General features: G+C 35.8%; 1 protein-coding gene across 1 annotated transcript; it reads left to right on the top strand.

The window, feature by feature from the left end:
• The first annotated feature begins 536 nt into the window (after window positions 1-536).
• irx1b (iroquois homeobox 1b) lies at window positions 537-3,564 on the top strand. The gene is made up of 4 exons (XM_067425523.1): window positions 537-1,077; window positions 1,755-2,724; window positions 2,833-2,905; window positions 3,319-3,564. Exons 1-4 carry the CDS (start codon window positions 832-834, stop codon window positions 3,362-3,364), a joined length of 1,335 nt encoding a protein of 444 aa, XP_067281624.1. The 5' UTR covers window positions 537-831; the 3' UTR covers window positions 3,365-3,564.
• The last annotated feature ends 18,021 nt before the right edge of the window (window positions 3,565-21,585 follow it).

The raw sequence follows: 21,585 nt of genomic DNA on the forward strand, positions 1-21,585 counted from the left end.
ATCAATGGATGGTCAAATGCATTCAGTCATGCATGGATAGTGGCAAACTTTAATGAACACACACTTTGTACACAACAGCTGAAAAGGTGTTTATTTAATAACTGGAATTGGCAACTGGCATGCGCTTTAAATACAGTATGTTTCTAATGAATGATGCTAGGGCAATCAAGATATGAAACCATTTTAATATTTGCACTAAAAATATGTTACAATGTAAGGCTTAATGATGACTTAAAGTTAATAAAAATGGCCTCTATATAGTTCTGGGGAAGTTATACGTTAAAACAAAACTTTTAATATTTAACTTTACAATTAAAAATACATTAAATGTTATGCTTAGTTAAACAATATGCTTTAGTTGGTTTCAATCTTTTTATAAATTAATTATTTTGAATATCAGTTCAAAATAAGTTCAGAAAGGTCAAAAATGATACATTCAGCAACACTGATTTTAATCTTGCTTAAATGTATTCACTAATTTTATTTTGTAAAGATTTCGATATTTGTTGTCATATTCAACACCTTTACGCAAACAAGACGTGTTGGCTAACTAAAGTAGCCTACTTCATTTACACTGCCACACAAACGCACAATAACACACACTGCAGCCTACTTATCGCGTGGCCTCTGATAGGAGGGGCCTCGCGCTTAAGTAGCATGCCAATCAAGTCGTCAACTTCAAATTGTGAGAGGTCCAGAGGGTAGACGCATCACTAGACGTTCCTCCGGACGAGACCGCGCTTCTGCACCAAGCGAGAGTTATTGCTGTGATTGAAAGTGGATTGCCCTTCTCTCTTGTAAATCTCCGCCAGAGTTCCTCGGGAGTTGGACATGTCGTTCCCCCAGCTGGGTTACCCACAGTTCCTAAACGCTTCCCAAGAGGTGTACGGAGCTGAGCGCGCGGGTGTCATGCCGTCCTCTCCGCGCGAGGGAAGCTCGGAGAACGGCGCAAATCCCGCGACTGCAGCTGCTGCTATCACGCCAATGCTCGGCATGTACGCGAATCCGTGGACCGTGCAAAACTATAGCGCCTTCCTACCGTACAACAGTGCCGAGCTGGCCCTGCTGTCTCAGATGGTAAGATACTTTTATACTTTTTTATGTATTGTATTTTACAGTTTATTCCCGCGGATAAATATCTGTAGCTACAATGTTTTGAATTGATGACTGAAACATTAAACACGACAATGTCATAGGTTAATCTTAATAACTGCAACGTTTCGAAAAAATAACAAAGTATAGTTTTACCGAGTTTTTAGAGTTGTATGAAGTCACCGAATATTTGTTTATTTGTCCATAAATGCCTTAAGTTAAAAGTACAAATTATAATGGTGCAATTTGTAATTGTTTAACTCAATTTTAGATTAAATTAAAAAAAAAACCACGAGTATCTATTTAAAAGATCAACGACGTTTATTATTTAACTAATTTAGCCTACTCAAAAAAACAAAACAAAAAAAACATATTTTGGCACTCTTGTTAAATATGCTAATGATTAAATGTAATATTTTGAAATTGTGGTTCTTTGTAATTTACTTTTTTTTTTAATTTGCTCGTTTTAAAGTGAACTGCTGATAAGAAGTTTGTTGCTGAGTTTTCCCTCCCAAGTTGAAATAGTTGGTCACTAATTATCTTTTTTTAAAATAAAATAAAAATAAGGTAAGGAATGAAGCTTTACGCGCCTTATTTACTTTCTTACATATTTCTGACGGTTTCAAAAACTTTTACTGATAGTTAATTTGTGCAATTCCCAGGGGTCGCAGTATGAGCTGAAGGATAACCCCGGGGCGCACCCACCAGGATTTGCAGTCCACACAGCGCCCGGTTTCTACCCTTACGGTCAGTACCAGTATGGTGATCCGGCCCGGGCCAAGAGCGCTACCAGAGAGACAACCAGCACACTGAAAGCATGGCTTCAGGAACATAAAAAGAACCCGTATCCCACCAAGGGTGAGAAGATCATGCTGGCCATCATCACTAAGATGACCCTTACGCAGGTGTCCACTTGGTTCGCCAATGCGCGCCGGAGACTTAAGAAGGAGAATAAAGTGACCTGGGGTCGCAGTGCCGAGGACAGAGACGGACGAATTTTCGACAGCGACAATGAGGACGACGCGGACAAAAATGACGACGATGAAGAAATCGATCTGGAGACCATCGATATTGACAAAGAGGAGCCCAGAGGAGATCAGAACCAAGAAACCTCGGATAATCAGCCAGAGAGAGAAAGCGTGGAAACACCGCGGATATTATCTTCACCAGCACTTAAAAACATGGAGAGCCCTATGTCGAGTAGTAATAAAGAACAGAGTGTGGTTAAAAGCGTTGGTGAAGTGTCTCCTGGTGGACCAGTGTGTCAGAGGCCTGGGAACAGCAAACCCAAAATATGGTCTTTGGCGGAGACGGCGACAAGTCCCGATAACGCGCAAAAACTCAGTGTCCCCTCGACGCCTGCAGGCCTCAGGGCCTCACCCTCGACCCATCCAGCTTTCCTCTCCACTAACGGAATTTATACTTGCCAGATTGGGAAACTACACAACTGGGCGAGCGCAGCTTTCCTCACTGCAAATTCTCTGATGGGTGTGCGCTCACTTTTAAGTCAAAACAGTAACTTCCCAAACCACAGCTCCGTTACGAACCCCGACAAGAAACCCTCATCTGCCTCTGGGTCTCCGTTTCTAGACAGCGACAACTCATCCGACAGTTTCAGTCACAAACATAATGGTCAGTATTCAATATGCAAAGTCATTTTCGAGATCAACGACATTCTGGTCGCTGCTGTTGCAGTTGAATACAAGGTTTTCATTTATTTATTCTTTGAATTTTATTTAGATCAAGAGAACGTTCAGAGAATTGAATCTCCAACACTTGCGTCCAGACCACCGTTTCCAGTCATCCATGACAGGTAAATTATACATGCACACACACATACACACACACACACCGTCTTTTATTTTCAAGGTTTTGATCGCATCACACTTTAATAATTACAAAAACACACACTTCACACACGCCAGAGTCAGAGTAACAACTTTCTTTAATAACATTTTGTAACGATCACCATTAGATAATGAGTTATTCATTATTTAATGCATTCGAATAACTCGATACATTTACATTTAAATATTAAACTTTGATTCACACATTTGTATTAGGCCTAATAATCCTACGTATTGATATGTGGCTTGTTGGCCTAGCCATTTAAAGTTATTTAACGACTAACGAGAACATTTGCATCGTGTCACATAACTCTACTGGTGCTGTTATTTGTTGAAGGACATTTTGACTAATTTCTGCTTTTTTTCTCTACTCATGCAGGTCTCATCATGAAACATCACAACGCGCTCTGAAGACTATTTCATGAACACAGAACTTATCAGAAACCTCTAAATTATTTAACGAAAAACTAAAATGTGAGAATAAAATAAAAGCATATCGCTACGTCATCAGATAGGGCAAAATATTATTATTTTTTTGTAATTCTTAATACGCTTCCATCTTGCAATATCATTTTTTTGTATTTTCATTTATATAATTTCAGCATGTTTGAGTTCACCGTGTAGCTCGCCTGCATTTCTTTTACAGAGTTAATAAGAGTTATTTGTCAATTGTGAAAATGATATATTTTTGTGTAATAAAGAAAATGAGATGAATTGTGTTACTGAAATCCCTTATCATAAGTTATATAATTGTAATTTGTTCAAAATCTTTGACTGAATTAAGACGCCATTTTGGCGTTTCGTTACTGTGATTTTCCTACTAACATGTTATAAAATGGTACAGTTTTATTAATGTAAATGGTGAAATAATTTGTTTAATAACTTTAATAATGTAACATATGAACATGTCACATGTTCATATGTCGCATTAACATGTCCACATCAATTATATTAAGCGTCATGTATCAAAACCATTCTATTGCAAACAAGAATTACCGACATTTTTTATACATAGGCATATAATCTTTAAAAATCCGGGATAATTCATTAACTAATAGCCTAATGACTAAAGTTTTCAATGTGTTGATTGAATATTTAGGCTAAGTTACCGCCTTGAAATAGGCAACGGCGACATCTATTGGCAACTTTTTCAAATTTGGAATGCGAAATTATTCAAATTAAAAATAGCTCCTGTAAAAGCTAGCCTATGTTAATCAGGGCTAGGCTATTTAAAAATACAATTTAATTTTTAATTCGACCATTGCAATACATTTTCACGTGACCTACAGTCAAATATGTAGAAAGTTCTTAAAATATAGGTCTCAAAGTTATTTGTTTAAAAATAAGGTGAGGGGATGCATGTTGAGCTGAAATTCAAACAAATGACTAGTTATACACGATTAAATTGTTTATGAGAGTTCATAGCGCGGTTTCAACAGAAGGAAAGCTCTCCTTACACAACCTCGACAGCTGACTGAAATATGGAGACAGAGGAATATGGATCGCAGCTGTTCAAATGCCAGCGCACAGCATGTGTGTTATAGCCTACTCGGAGGAGAGTGGGGTGTGCATGGAGATTATGTCAGTGATAAGTACAATATAAAGCCCTGCTACAAAAGGAGACTGATCTGGAGCTCTGTGGTATCGCAACACTAGAGGAAAAAAGGGGCCATTCACTCAAAAGTTTGTTTTATTGGCCTATATTTTATTATTTTAAAAAAAAGAAGAAGAAAAAAAGATTTCTAAGCCAACGAGTTGCAGATTTCAAACTGCTGATAACAGACACGCGCCGAAATATGCATTTAGCCTTGGATTTAGCTAATATGATTTAGCTGAGGGAAGCACTTTACAACGTCGACTTTCATTAAGACGTGAACAAATAATAATAACATAGGCCTGTGCAGTCAAACATGAAAATACAAGAACTTACACAATAGCCTACAGGCTACAATAATGTTCTGTTGGGCACTATAGCTATATGTTTGTTAATGTTATTTATGAAGTTAGGCTACTATAAATTGTTACCTATACAAGCGTGAAAAACAGGGACCTCTCGCGGGACCTCTGAGGCACGAGACGACCTCCGCAAACCTTCAGAGAAAATAAACCGCCATCCAGGCCAAAAAAGGTTTATGTGAAGACGTGAATTAATTTTCAGTGTTTGGAAGTGTGTTTATGTTCTGTTTGCTCTGTCGCAGATGCTGCAGTAAAGTAAGTGTTTTAGAGAGAGAGAGAGGGTGAACAATTTAGTGACAGAGGCACATCTGGATCGGGTCACATTCTTACTGTGTGACAAACAGACTGATTTATGGATGCCCTAATCAAACACATGATCCATAATCAGTAAAAACGCATTCTGAAAGCTTTTCGTGATACAAGACGTCAGCAAAACCACACGTTCCTGAAAACGCGGTGCTCAGCGAGAAGTTCGCAAAACATATCATTTTTTGACCGAGGTTCAAACCCAAAGGTCAGATTGGGGCCAAGAACACGGAGCACTTGGATAGTGAGTGTGAGAAATAAACCAGAGCCATTAAATCACTGACTGTTGTTTAACAATTATTTAGCTTGACATTAAAATTAATCACTTCAATGAGTGCAAATAGTCTAGGTGGTGATACTTGACCAAGCAAGTATAGGCCTATGGCTACCTACTGTCAAACAATTATTAATTTTTGACTGTTTGTTTTTGCCGGTGTGTTTTTGGATCCATACAGCCATAAACTTATAAAAAGGATCGTCAATGTTTGTTTTCATTCAGCAAAGAAGCTTTTTCTTGTCATGCAGCTTTTTAACTATATGTTCTTGAGATGGTTATGCATTTTTTTTTTGAATATTGAAATTTAGGTTACATGGCTTCTTCTTAATATCATCAGTTTGGATATTCGGTACCCCACCAATACAATTATGATGCATTTCTAATAAACAATGGAATACAACGTTATTGATGAAGAACAATGAATATCAGATAGCAAAATGCAATTGAGCAGAATTCTATATTTTACACGAAAATACTTCAATACATATTGTTAAAATAAAAAGGAAAAGGGTTTGAAAAACCATAAGTTAAAAAAAGTCAAGTGTTATTATTCAGCTTTATGTTTTCTGAAATAAATGTAATGTTGATAACACTAACAATAAGGTTTAATTAGTTAACACTACATTATTTAACCATAAACAATATTTATACGACATTTGTTTATTAACTTAATTCATGTCATAATGTCTCAACATTTACATGTTTAAGATCCAAAGATGTACACACTATGCAGTATGAACTAACATAAACATTAACATTTTTATTAACTAACATTGACAAAGGCTATAATGCTGCAAAAAATGCACTGTTATTTAATAACGGGACTTTATTGTAAAGTGATTCCAATATGTTAATTGTCATTGCATTGGGTTGCTGAATTTTCTGACAATGAAATTGGAGTATTAAAACAAACGGATAAATTACTATTTTAATGAACAGAGATATTCCACAAACAAAAAACAGACTAAACAATATAAGACAGACCAAATTTCTTTAGAGATTTGTTTACAAATCATTTTGGCTACATAAAAGATATATCGATTAAAGTAAAAGTAATAATGCATTAGCAATCTTCAGTAAAATGGGTCTTCAAACAGCAAACCCTGCATATTACTGTCATTTTCATGCAAGACTGCCACATAAGGAATATTACTATCTTTGGGTCCACCTGGTCAGGTGATGTGTCAATCAAAGCAATAATGCTATGAAGATGTCAGTCATGTTAAGGCATTTCTGTGCTATGCTAATGCTAATGGTGCTAGTTCTGCCTGCGCCTTTGTGGCCCACCCGTGATAAGACATAAAATGGCTGCCTGTTTGAAAGGCTAGGTTTAGGCTTCATGAAATGAATATATTAAACCAAGAAGGTGTGAAGGACAGAGAGATGGAGGAAGGTACAAAAAAAAAAAAAAAAAAAAAAAAAAAAAAAAAAACGAATAACTGAATAAAATAAGCAGAAAGCGAGATGGGGAGAGCGTTCAAATGTTTAAAAGAGGGATAGGTTTCTCTCATGAAAAAAACATGAGAGACATCTGACTTTGCATTTGGAATTAGTTTCAAAAATAGAAAATGGTTCAAGGTAACGATTGCACATTATAACTACAGGTCTAACCTGAGGTTACCCTGACAGACCAAAGCTCTGCTGGACTATCTGATGCAATCAGTTTCCCAAAAGCATATAGAGGATTAATATCCAAGTGTAAGAGAAGAGTGTCCAAGCCCCATCGCCACATGTGCTGTTATCTGTAATCCTGTTAAATAAACGTCATACCAACCCAAACAGTCTGGGCAGATGCACTGCAAAGTGAGACTGAGATCTTACAGTCCTTCACCTAGAGCTCTGTGAAGGAGACAAGCTCTTCTGAAAGACTGACAAACTAATACCCAAACACACACACACACACACACACACACACACACACACACACACACACACACACACACACACACACACACACACACACACACACACACACACAAACCAATATGCACTTCTCATACACAAACACACACCACTAAGTAGTCATTTTAGCACTTTTGTTACAGTACACTTCCAGAAGACCAATCCCCTAGAGCAAACTGAAGTGAACTATAAGAGTCTTGCTTACACTCACAAAAATTATACATTGGATTTACTTTATTTATTTATTTTATGTCAACAGATTCCACGTAACTGGGTTATGTTGAATTTAATTCACATTGTTTATTACAGTAAATTCACGTTTTTTGTTTTGTTTTGTTTTGTTTTTTACATAAGGTTAATTTAATGCCATTTATTTGAATCAGGTTAACATTCTTAATTTTGTCCAAAACAAAACATTAAATTCAATTATTCTATAATTAATATCAAACAAAAACCATGACAAGCAATCCAGATTAATTGCAAATTTACAAATGTTATCTGACAAGAATTTTACAGAATCTTATTGGCTAGCCAGAAGATGATTTTGTTACATCCATGGCATGGCCAAAGTTGATTTTTTTATTTTATTTTATTTTTTTATTACTAAAACAACTTTAGTTGTTATTAGCAGGTCCTCATCCCAAGCACATGCTTTACACTTCACCACAATGATAATCTTTAAAAAAAATTAACATAACACAAAATTTGAAATACCAACATAACAGAGGATTAAACATTAAAAAAAACTCTCAATTTTCTCATCTTGTTAAAAAGTCATAAAATAGCACTTTATTTAGACATTTACTCTCTGAATTCAGCCCCTTTGTGAAGCATGATGGGAAGTGAATGTCCAGTTTGTTTGGGTTTCTTGATTGAAATGTTATTTAAAAATAAAAACATCAAGTTATGTCAAAGAGTAACGGTTTTAAGTCAATATAACATGAAGAAATTACATTTGAACCAGAAACCTGATATAATGGTGTTAAATCAAGATGAATTGCTTAAATAAAGCGAACAGCATTATACAATCAAATTGTTCATTCATTCATTCATTCATTCATTCATTCATTCATTCATTCATTCATTCATTCATTCATTCATTCATTCATTCATTCATCCATCCGTTCGTACGTTCGTTCGTTCGTTCATTCATTTATTCATTTATTGAGTGTAGGAAACTGTAGCATCTTTCTACCATGGAATAAACATAGAAATGGTAAGTGCAGTTTTTTGTAGTCAAACTTCTGAGTTTATTTCTTGAAATTGCGAGATATAAACTCTCAATTCTGAAAAAAGGTCTGAATTGCGAGTTATAAACTTCCACTTGCAAGAAATAAAGTCAGACTTTTTTTTTCTAAGAATTGTGAGATATAAACTCGCAATTGCAAAAGTGACTCACTTTTTCCCTTACAATTCTGAATTTATATCTCACAATTCAGAGAAATAAAACCAGAAATGTATACTCGCAATTGCGACAAATAAAGTCTGAATTGCAAGTTTATATTTTGCAAATTATATATAGTTTTTCTTGCAATTGGTTTGTATATTTCAATTGCAAAAAAAAAAAAAAATCCTCCAGAAATAACATCCAAATTGTGAGATGAAGTATGAACTTTAATATATAATATATTGAGAAAATAAGCTTCCATAAGAACCAGAAAATTACCTCCTCAGAAAAATGCATTGTTTATCCATGCAGTCAATTAAAGTTGGTTTAAAGGCACAATATGTATTTTTTGCCGCTAGAGGTCGCTTATTCAAAACGTAGCATAATGAAATCTTGATTCCGCTGGAACTCAGGCAGAAATTATATTCATGGATGAGTTAATGTATTAAAGATTTTTGCTGCTGGAGAGATGAGAGACAAGTGTGAGAGCAGTGGAGGTTTTATTGTGCCGCAGATGATCATTTCCGCTTTTTCTGGTCACTGCGTATGTGACGCAGTGCAGTTTTATCATATTCAGCTGAAAGTTATGTTATAATGCTTCTCTGTGAGTTTGCTCTATGGCTTCTGAGACACTTGTTGCACACTACAGTAAGCTAGATCAACATGTAAAAACATGATACTCGCGGTAGATGAAGAAAACAAGATTTAAACAAAAAGACTAACTGTGTTGAGCTATATATCAACGTTTTATGTCGATGAACAAATCCAAACAGTTGCTCAGCTGTCTAATCAGACACACAATATATTAAAGCATCTTTGGTGTTTCCATGGTTTCTACAATATAAAACAGGAACTCAAGAGTAACAGGGGTATGATGTCATAGGCGACAGACCCTGTTCTGGTTAAAATGGCTTATTTCTCTGGAATTAAACATTCTTGGAAACATTTGGGATAATGTAAGTACACAAGTCAACAAAATATTGTTCTAGTGTTTTTTTGTTGATATTTTAATAGCAAAATAGTTTTTTTTTTTTTTTTCATCCACAAAATTGTAATTATGTTGTCATACCAACCCTCACATTACAAATATGCATGACCTTCTTTCTTCTCCGTGTAAAACGTATAGAAGATACTTTGAAAAATGTTTTTTGAAGGTCAGTGTAGTTTTGGAGCCCTTGGCTTCTATTGAATGGACAACGCAGTCAAAACTTTCTTCAAAAAATATATTTTTTTGCGTTTCGCTGAAAATAATAGGCATACGGGTTTAAAAGGACATGAGAGGAAGCAAATGATGACATGATTCTCATTTTTTGGTGAACCGTCCTTTTAATAATGCATAAACTCTGCTTCATAAGTGAAGTATAATATTCATAGCTGACACTTAGAAGTCATTTTGGCAGACATCCATAAAATGAGTCCATATGACAACAATGTTAATCACATCAGAATGATTTCAATAAAGTTAGAAGGCTTCAGAGGGCACATGCATAAGCTGTACACTGTGCATACTAATTAAACATTTTTTATAAAGTCAGACAGTGTAACCACACAAGGTTTATACTGATGTGATCACAATTCTTATGAAGCAAATCAAGAGGAGCCAGCATAATGCACGACACATTGCCAGGCTTCTGAAATGATCTTGAATAGCTGCAACAGATCACAACGTATAATAAAGCTGGTCATGTCATTGTCCAATGCAAAAATTCCTTTAATTTATAATTTTACATAATGGCAGCAGCTGTTCATGCTTTTTACTTTCATTCTAAAAATAAATAAATAAATCAAACATGCTAATACACTTATGCCTGTAATTTTTTTCATATATTTTTTTAAATGTTTGTGTCTGTTGTGTTTTGTTTGATTCCTTGATTGATTAGAACAACTTACAACCTTTTTACAAGACGTCAGAAATCTAATGTACTGCCAGATTTTATGGATTGAACATATGGTGTCTTATTTAATTATTTAAACTGCTTTTTTGACTTGATCTGTTTTATTTTTTATGTTTTTGTTTGTATCATCTGAGTAATTGTGTGTTTGTTGACTAGTTGAGTAGATGAGACATACAATTCGCTCCCGACCTCTTTAAATAAGCTCCGCACATTGGGTTATATTCAGGCCAGTCTTAAAATAATAAACAGTCCTGATGTATGAAAGTGAATTCCCCACCTACCCCAATGCCTCTTACTACAATATAATATCCTGCTGTTTAAAACCCCAGAGGTAAAGTTATAAGTGCATGGAAGATAGTCAAAATATGGATTTACTGCTTATATGATTGAACGACAAGGATGTTTTGACAGCATATGAGATCTGTTTATTTGACACAGAACTAATTTGAAGTTATTAACTAAATGAACAAGTACTCAAAATAACATTCTGGGTCTACTATGTCGTTTAGAAAAAAAAACTATGCATATACAAATCTATAAAAATCAAAATCTATAAGTCTTAAATCCAAAATGATGACATACTAAGTTGTAATTAAGAGATAAATCAATACAAAATAATTTTGTAAATTATTATGCAAGTCAAAATGAAACAAAAGTCATAATTACGACATCAAAGACAATCAATTAATTATGACTATAATGTCAACTGTCATAATCGGGTCATAATTTAGACTTTCAACTCATACTTTAGATGTTTTGTCATAACTGACTTAGTATGCCAGCATTGATTTTTATTGTATTACTTTCTAATAATCACAACTTTCACAATCTTATCTCATGATATGTATGATGTAAGAAATATAAAACCATTTTTAAAGTCACAGCTTTAAACATATAATTAAAAACAAAAACAAATTCAGCTTTTTCTGAGAAAATGGATAAAGCATTTTAGAAAAGAATAAAGTTACAGGCAGTGAAACAATTTAGTTCTGTTTCCCCCCATATATAACCCATGGAATTGTAATGGTGAGGATGGACACGTCTAAATTGGCTAATATTCTGATGACAAGAAAAAAAAAATACATTGTAGAATATATTATAAATACTTAAATATCTCTTTTGCATTACACATTAAACAGTCAAATCTATCAAAGTGACTGACTGAGTGCAGCATGCTGTTGTTGATTCTCTCAGTAGTGATTCATAGCAAACAAAGGGCATTTCTTCACAATGACCCAAGTGAACATTTATCACACACGCTTTACACACTTGCAAACTTTACACAATTGCAAAAGCACTTCATCTGAACACTTACAGATACATTCAAAGATCCATCAAGTGTTCAGTGTACTGTATTTGTTAAAACGCATTGTTGAGTTTAACTTCAGAAATAGATCTGTTTTTTTGTTTTTGTTTTGTTTTTGTCTCTAACACAAGAACCGCCTCCCTTGCATTTACAATGCCATTTTAATGTAGCCTACCCTAATGTAGCCTACCTTCACCCTCAAATAGTGCCGCTATCTTTTGCTGCCACCTTGTGATCTTAAGCAGGAACTTTTGCCAGCAGAGTGCTTTTTTGTTGTTGTTATTTCAAAAGAACCTCTTTTTTTGTGGTTTCTAGTGCATATCAAACTGCCAAAATGTGATTTTTGTAAGCAAGGCTTTAATATGTCATAACTGTTTTGACATCTCTTTGTTTCATTCTCAGCGGCTAACCTCTGAACAAGTCTCTACACTGTAAAAAATTATTTAGAAAAAAAGTTACCTGGTTGCCTTAAAATTTTGAGTTTATTGAAATTAAAATTTTGAGTAAATACAATGAACGTTTTTTGAGATTCGACAAACTTTATTAAAAGATTATTAAAAGATTTTGTAAGCATATTGGGTAATAATGTGTGTGTTATTTCTGATGACGCAGTGAAATATGCCAAATTGTGCTTTTTTCATGATTTATAACATTTTTTATGTGGTTCAGATACAATAATATTTTGAGTTCTATTTATTAAACTAATTTCCTTCATTGTGTCAACTCAAATTTTTAATTTCAATAAACTCAAAATTTTAAGGCAACCAGGTTACTTACTTTTTTAAGTTAAACCAACAAAAAACACCACAAATTTTTTACAGTGTATGCACTGTAAAAAAAATATTGTTGGTTTAACTAAAAAAAGTAAGTAACCTGGTTGCCTTAACATTTTTAGTTTATTGAAATCAAAAAAATTGAGTTGACACAATGAAGGAAATTGGTTTAATAAATAGAAACAAAAACTATTATTGTATAAGATGTGATAAATCATTTTGATAAATCAATTGATAAATCAATTTGCCATGTTTCACTGCGTCATCACAAATAAAACACAATTACCCAATATGCTTACAAAACCTTTAAATAATATTTGAATAATCTTTAAATAATATTTGATTCTCAAACGTGTTAATTGTATTAACTAAAAAAAATTATTTCAAGGAACTCAACATTTTAAAGGCAACCATGCAGGTAGCTCTGTAAATATTTTTTTACCGTTTATACATTTGATGTTTTAATGAGACATTTATCATTAAAAGGAATAATAGTGATAGTTAGTCTCTTATTGGCCTGTTTAGCTGAGCCATCCATAAGAAACAAAACAAGCCCTAACATTTTAAAAAAAAAACAAATATACAGACATTTAATATTTAATGGCATTATAGATGATTAATTAATTGCAGTTGATAGATTATACTTTCAATAAAACATTTTTTTTTTTTTTGTAAAAGCTGTTCAATTTCCTTTGCTGCAGACCACCAGAGGGCATAACATGACTGGAATACCTTACGTACTTCTCCTTGTCGAGAACCTATAAAAGTTTGACGAAGGCTGTCCCAACCGAGTCCTCAATAATCACTTCCTCTTCCTCCAGACAAGCATGAAGGGAACTTGGAGAAAGAAGCTCCCTTTGTAACATATCATTTTAGCTGAAAGCAGCTTTTCTAACATTAAATCGTTTTTAAATAAATTGACTCACAAACGTGCTGATATGGCCTGACAAGGTGTCTGTCCATCATATTCAACAACACAAATCACCAGGGTGGCACGAGGTCCTTGAAGCTCCTTCTGGCTGCGAAATAACTTTGGCTATGACATCCATCTAAGAGCATTACAGATACCGGTGCACACAAACACGAACGCGGTGGCAGATGCGTTGTCACAGGCAACTCCATCCAGAGATAATTCAATTGATCTGGAATACACATTGGGTAGCACACGTGGATCTATTTGCAAACAACCAGTCAGTGCAATGTCCGAATACGGGGAAGGATGCCATGGCTCACAGTTGGCCGTCCACTCCATTCCCTGATTTGGTTGGTTCTCATTGAATGTAACAAACAAGCTTCTTTTACAAATAGCCCTATTTTGGCCAAACAGACCATGGTTTCTTCTCCTTTGCAATCTTTAACGGGTCCATCAGTTGAACTGCAAACTATGAACCTATACCAACCCCAGACTCCAAATTGTGCGTATGATGACATCAGATTTTTGGTCTGTTCACAAGGGGTCAGGTACTAGGGCGCTGTATCAGAATAGGTGGAAACTTTTTTAGGGATGGTGTTACAACCATCTAGCCTAGAAATCTAGACGCACCCTAGCAGCAACAAATTTAATCTGCCCGCGAGTGTCGTCTAGCAACTCTCAATACCCTTCTGAGCTGTAAACGCAAATTCTTGCCGGGCCAATCAGATCGTGAATAGAGTCGGTAGGCGGGGCCATAATGACGACGGCCGAGTTGCGTTTGTGTGCTTCTAGTAAACACAGAAACTGGCGAACGGCGGTCTTTCGAATCAGCTTTGAGCTCGACTCTAGAAGACTTGGAGTTAAGCTTTTCTCTGAGAAAAGAACAAAGAACGGCACTGAAGTCATTCTTAAAAAGGGAAGATGTGTTCAGAGTTTTTTTCCTTCATGAGAGATACCGGTGTTCAGTACACCACTTGGCACTTGCACACCGCTGCACAGCCCCCACATCATTTAGATTTTTTTAATAATAATAAAACCATTTTATTTCAGTTAGGCAACAGACACTACAAATTAAAACTGAACGCACAGCGTGAGCCGAATGAGAGTTGCAGCACAGACCAGCAGCAGGAGTCAGATCTCATTTATCACGAGAGCGTACGGGAGCTGACAAGGTGATGGCAGAAGTTTTTTTTTATTTTTTTAAGCAAAATGTAAAAGAACCTATTTAAGCGAGTTTGTCATTTTACTGTTTTGTTGTTGTGTTTTTCATTAAGAGTAATAGGCTAATGAAGCCACCATTCAAGCAACCCGGCCCCGGGTTGTGTTGTGTTTTAAGGTTGAAGATTTATGAATGGGGGTGAAGGGACCATCTGACGCTGGTAGGTTACATGATAATGACAACATGGTGGATGTAGTATGTACGGAGATGCTACACTACTATACAGAGTATACTTTTTAAGTCGCAATAGTTTGAATTCCTACTCACAGTACGCATTTCAGACGCAGTCCATCATTTCGTAAAGCAATTAGTTCAATTGATTCAAAGCTTTTAAAAGTGTAATTTCTGGTGGCACTTTCACCTGCCATATTAAATTAACTAAACAAATAAATTCCCAATTTAATTAAAGGAGGCTGGAGATACTACTCAAAAATGTTACTTAAGTGAAAGTACAAGAACTGAGTGAAAATTGTTCCCAAATTAAAGTAAAAGAATCAGAATCCTACTTAATTAAAAGTAAAATAAAATAACACATTAAAATTGTACTTAAAAAGTATTTTTTTTAAAGAACAAGTAGCCTAAACGTAGCAGCAAGAATGAAACTTAAGATTCATCTTTAAGCTTTTAATCTCTAAAAACATGAAATGAATGAACCACACAAAAGGTTTTATCCTGCTTTAGAACTGTTTGTATTTATTTGTATTTAATTAAGAAACTATAACTAATGCCAGTATAGAACATGCTACTCAAAGTTGTAAAATCTTGGATTTAACTTAAAGGGATAGTTCACCTAAGAATAAAAATGGGATGTTTATTTGCATACCCTCAGGGCATTCATGTAGGTGTGTTAGTAGAACACAAAGATTTTTAACTTCAGCCATTGCAGTCATATAATGCATGTCAATGGTACATGACTACTAGCGTCATCTATGAGAGTAAAAAAAAAACATGCATAGACAAATCCATATTAAACCCCGCGGCTTGTGCCTAAACCCGTTCAGCGCTCCATCACTTCCGGTAAGTGAGGTCAATGTACACAATCTGCTGTAGAGATACGTGCGAGAGATCACTTCCGGTGCTCTGTCAGATCATGTACACTGACCGGACTTACCGGAAGTGATGAACTGGTGTTGGGCATAGATCGCGCTGAACTGGTGTTGGGCATAGATCGTATTCGAGGTAAAACAATTATATAAATAATGTTCGATTTCTTTCTTGCACAAAGTGATTATTTCATGTCTTAAGCTATCAGTGTGTCGTCACAAGCCGCGGGGTTTAATATGGATTTGTCTATGCATGTTTTTTTTTAGATGACGCTAGTAGTCATGTACCATTGACATGCATTATATGACTGGGACATTGCAACGGTTAAAATCTTCATTTGTGTTCTACTAAAGAAACAAAGACACCTGCATGTAAGCAGATAAACATTTCATTTTTGGGTGAACTGTCCCTTTAAGCAGAAGCTGATTTTCAAAATTGTGAGTGTCAAGCCTCTTTCAGGGCTGAAAAGCCTCTCACTCTAATTTCCAGGAGCGGTGCATTGTGGTAATTGATGCGACATGGCGTCACTTTCAAAGAATGTGAAAATGAATCTCATTGGCAGAATAAATAACATTTAAATTAAACTGGGCATTAGCGCAATTCATTTGGTTTGGTAATAGCAAGGGAAAAAAGGAAGTGATCTCCAGAAAATAAGTACTTTTTGACTGTAAATAAAACTGTACGGAGTAAAAAGTGCCTTTTTTCTTTAAAAATAGTAAAAGTAAAAGTTTTGATTTTAAATTGTACTCAAGTAAAGTAAAAATCCTTAAGTACAGAAATCAATTAAAATTACTCAGGTACTTTACACCTCTGTTCGTTTCCATATGAGATATGAAGTATTTTTCACAGGTATTTTATCCGTATTTTGAATTGTGCATTGCATTGTGTTTTAAGGTTGAAGAAAAAGTCTGTAAATGCCCTTGAAGACCTTTAAAAATACATAATATTTTTCTTACAGTGAATGTTCAGTTCAATTCACCAGAAGACAGCTGATTTTATAATTATAGTATATTTTATATTATAATATGTATTTATATTTATGATAGGATGAATATAACCGTGTTCACACTTGAAATTCCGCAAACAATATGCACAATTTCAGATTTTTTCTGAATGCTTAAACCCTAACCGTGATTCTTATAGGACATTTTCTAAAACTATTAATACTTATAGCAAAACCACTCACTGAGATTGCAAAACTAAAAGCACAAACACTGCTTTGCACTCAGTTTGCAAAACTGTAGGTACAATCCACTGCACAGGACTCTTTTTGCTTAACTGTAAACACAACTCACTGCTTTACACTCAATTTCTAAATGATCAACACACGCCTAGCAAAACTATACACATGTATGGCTATTATTTACACTATTTTGCCAACTGTCTGGCACACTGTCACATGTGAAAACTGTTTTAGATCATTTGTTCACTTTGCTATCAGCCTAAGCACTATAAATAAGCCACAGGTAAGCTGTCCGTGTGGAGTACAATGGAAGGAGCAGGATGAGTGAGAAGAGTGAGAATTAGAGGAGACGTGAAGGTGAAGAAGTAGGAGGAAGAGGACGCGGAGGTGAAGAAGTGAGAGGGTGAGGACGACATGGTAAAGGAGGTGAAGTTAGAGGAAGAGGACAAGGAGGAGGATGAGGAAAAAATCAGAGCTACAATTGTGGACCATGTAATCAACCATGGAATGACCCTGAGGGAAGCTGGCCAACGGGTTCAGCCTAACTTGAGCCGCTACACTGCAAGCATCAGAAGGATATTTCGAAATGAGAATCTGTTAGTACAGTCAGTACACTTACACTAAGTTTTGTAGCACTTCCATACTCTAATGAGAAACTCAACAGTACATGTAAAAATACTGTTAGACGTCCAGATGCTGGGGGCAGAGGAAGAATGTTCACTGCAGAACAAGAGACCCATATAGTCAATATGGTGATTGCAAATTATTCCATAAGGCTATACGAGAAACACCCACACTTCACTGTACTTAACCTCCCCCCATTCTCTCCGTTCTTGAATCCAATTGACGATTTATTTTCTGCCTGGTACTCTCTACATCCCCATCAACGCATAGCCCTTACAGGCAATGGAGGAGGCATGTGGGGATATTGACCATGATATTTATCATGTCAGGCCTGGATACAGCATGGCATGTGATGCAGACAAAACTTGTGGCCGGACTCAGAGGGATGACACGATGTAGATGGATTTTTTGATTTTTTAAAAAATCTTTTTCTCAGTGAAATTACTATTTTGTGTTTTGACTTGTGTTTGTTTTGATGTGTGTAAATAAACACCAGTACTTGAAGTTTGGATTTGTACAGAACTATGACAAAAGTGTGACCTCAAACTGACATAGCCTACCTTGCGCACAGAGAAAGGAAAAGTCACATGTGTTTTTTATTCATACCATCAGTGTGTAGTTGGCGCATTGTGTGTTTATTTATGTGATAACTTGTGTTAACTGTTTGATTTAAAAAAAGGTAAGGAGAGTTAAGCAAGGTTTATTAGCTTTTGCAAGAGAACTACAACGTTTTGCTAAATTGGTGAAGGTTTTTCTTATTTGTGTGTATAGAGTTTTGCAAAAATAGCCAGTAGTTACAAAAAATGTGTTTAAGCCATCAGAAAAAAACTGCAAATCAAAATATTCTGTTGTGGAGACCAAAGAGATGCCTGTTCACTAGGATTAAGTACCATAGTTGGGACTGATTACATTACTTTCTGCAAGACCATTACATGTTTATACACATTTCTGCATTGTGAATTGTCTTTCTTTGATTTCATTTTTGGTTCACTGAAAGTTTGCCAATTCTAAAAACAAAACATCCTGAATCCCTTTGTCATTACAAAAAAGACAAATTTCCCCCCAAAAAAACATTAATGTGTTTCGGTGTGTCATTGTGTTTAGTGTTTGTCAAAAACACTTAACACATGAATGTGTAAGTGCTGACAGAGGGTAACTTCAGTTACACACAGGTCCTTCTAAAAAAATAGCATATTGTGATAAAGTTAATTATTTTCCATTATGTAATGATAAAAATTTAACTTTCATATATTTTAGATTCATTGCACACCAACTGAAATATGTCAGGTCTTTTATTGTTTTAATACTGATGATTTTGGCATACAGCTCGTGAAAACCCAAATTCCTATCTCAAAAAATTAGCATATTTCATCCGACCAAGAAAAGTGTTTTTAATACAAAAAAAGTCAACCCTCAAATAATTATTTTCAGTTATGCACTCAATACTTGGTCGGGAATCCTTTTGCAGGAATGACTGCTTCAATGTGGCGTGGCATGGAGGCAATCAGCCTGTGGCACTGCTGAGGTGTTATGGAGGCCCAGGATGCTTCGATAGCGGCCTTAAGCTCATCCAGAGTGTTTGGTCTTGTGTCTCTCAACTTTCTCTTCACAATATCCCACAGATTCTCTATGGGGTTCAGGTCAGGAGAGTTGGCAGGCCAGTTGAGCACAGTAATACCATGGTCAGTAAACCATTTACCAGTGGTTTTGGCACTGTGAGCAGGTGCCAGGTCGGGCTGAAAAACGAAATCTTCATCTTCATAAAGCTTTTCAGCAGATGGAAGCATGAAGTGCTCCAAAATCTCCTGATAGCTAGCTGCATTGACCCTGCCCTTGATAAAATACAGTGGACCAACACCAGCAGCTGACATGGCACCCCAGACCATCACTGACTGTGGGTACTTGACACTGGACTTCAGGCATTTTGGCATTTCCTTCTCCCCAGTCTTCCTCCAGACTCTGGCACCTTGATTTCTGAATGACATGCAAAATTTGCTTTCATCCCAAAAAGTACTTTGGACCACTGAGCATCAGTCCAGTGCTGCTTCTCTGTAGCCCAAAAGTGGCTTGACCTGGTGAATGCGGCACCTGTAGCCTATTTCCTGCACACGCCTGTGCACGGCGGCTCTGGATGTTTCTACTCCAGACTCAGTCCACTGCTTCCGCAGGTCCCCCAAGGTCTGGAATCGGTCCTTCTCCACAATCTTCCTCAGGGTCCGGTCACCTCTTCTCGTTGTGCAGCGTTTTTTGCCACACTTTTTCCTTCCCACAGACTTCCCACTGAGGTGCCTTGATACAGCACTCTAGGAACAGCCTGTTCATTCAGAAATGTCTTTCTGTGTCTTACCCTCTCGCTTGAGGGTGTCAATGATGGCCTTCTGGACAGGGTCGGGTCGGCAGTCTTACCCATGATTGCGGTTTTGAGTAATGAACCAGGCTGGGAGTTTTTAAAAGCCTCAGGAATCTTTTGCAGGTGTTTAGAGTTAATTAGTTGATTCAGATGATTAGGTTAATAGCTCGTTTAGAGAACCTTTTCATGATATGCAATTTTTTTGGAATTTTGGGTTTTCATGAGCTCTATGCCAAAATCATCAGTATTAAAATAATAAAAGATATATGACCTGAAATATTTCAGTTGGCGTGCAATGAATCTAAAATATATGAAAGTTTCATTTTTAATCACTACATTATGGAAAATAATGAACTTTTATCACAATATGCAATTTTTTTGAGAAGGACCTGTATATCTTTGATCTGCAATGATGCCGTCTGAGCTGAAGAGGGCAGTAAATGCTTACCTAATCCTCACTGGACTGCAGAGCTAGTGTGATTGTAACACACTGGAACATATTTCAATAACAAAAAAAAAATATCCCAGTCATTTCTAAAATGAAAATTCGGGGTAAGTGGACAAATAAAGTCACTTGAGAACATGTTGTTCTGACCTAGAACCTATACTCAAAATTGGCATTGATCTGAGAAAAAAAAAAAAAAAACTGTCCATTGCTATTTATATCCATCACCACCAAACCAGATTGCCTCATTACCTCATATTCACTGTTCTTGAGCTTATCTGAAGGCCACATGAAGTTTGGAGGTCTGTATATTGACTGTGCACTGTGTGCCTCAGCTTGCGCTCACCCAGCTCTGTGATTTTATGTGGCCTACCACTTTGTGGTTAAGTTGCTGTTGTTCCCAATTGCTTCCACTTTGTTATAATACCACTAACAGTTGACCTTAGTAGTGAAAAAAAATTTTAACTGAATTTGTGAAATTTCTTCAGAAATGGACTTATGGACTCACACAGGTGGTCACCATGCTTGAATTCACTGAGCGCCTAAAAGAGACCCATTCTTTCACACAATTGTAGTAGTCTGCATGCCTCAGGGCTTGATTCTCAAGCCTATTCCCAGACTTAAATGAATATTTGAGCTGTTTTAACAGAGAGCCACTCATTTGTTTCAAGATGCATACCAGTAATGTTTTTTTTTCTTTTTCTAAGCCATGTTTATAAATCTATTTAAATGCCCTTGAACTCAATTACATATCTACATTCCTAGATCCACGTACAATTAATTACACCCCTAAGTAATAGAAATAAATCAAAATAATAAACAATAAACTAAAGAACCATTTAAGCTATATGTAACACATATCAAGAGTGTTTTTAGTTTCATCATTAATGGGGTAGTATAGGTAGTCTATACATGTGTTGGTGACACTTATTTTTTAAGAGTAAATTTTCTTGCAGAAACAGTTCCAGATGTTCGGTGACTCAGGTATTTTTGTAATATTGTATTCTTTAGTATTGTGTAGCGCCAATGTAACTACACAAAGTACACAAAATCTCATTTGCAAAGC

Source organism: Pseudorasbora parva, chromosome 19, assembly GCF_024679245.1.
Source record: "Pseudorasbora parva isolate DD20220531a chromosome 19, ASM2467924v1, whole genome shotgun sequence".
NCBI lineage: Eukaryota > Metazoa > Chordata > Actinopteri > Cypriniformes > Gobionidae > Pseudorasbora > Pseudorasbora parva.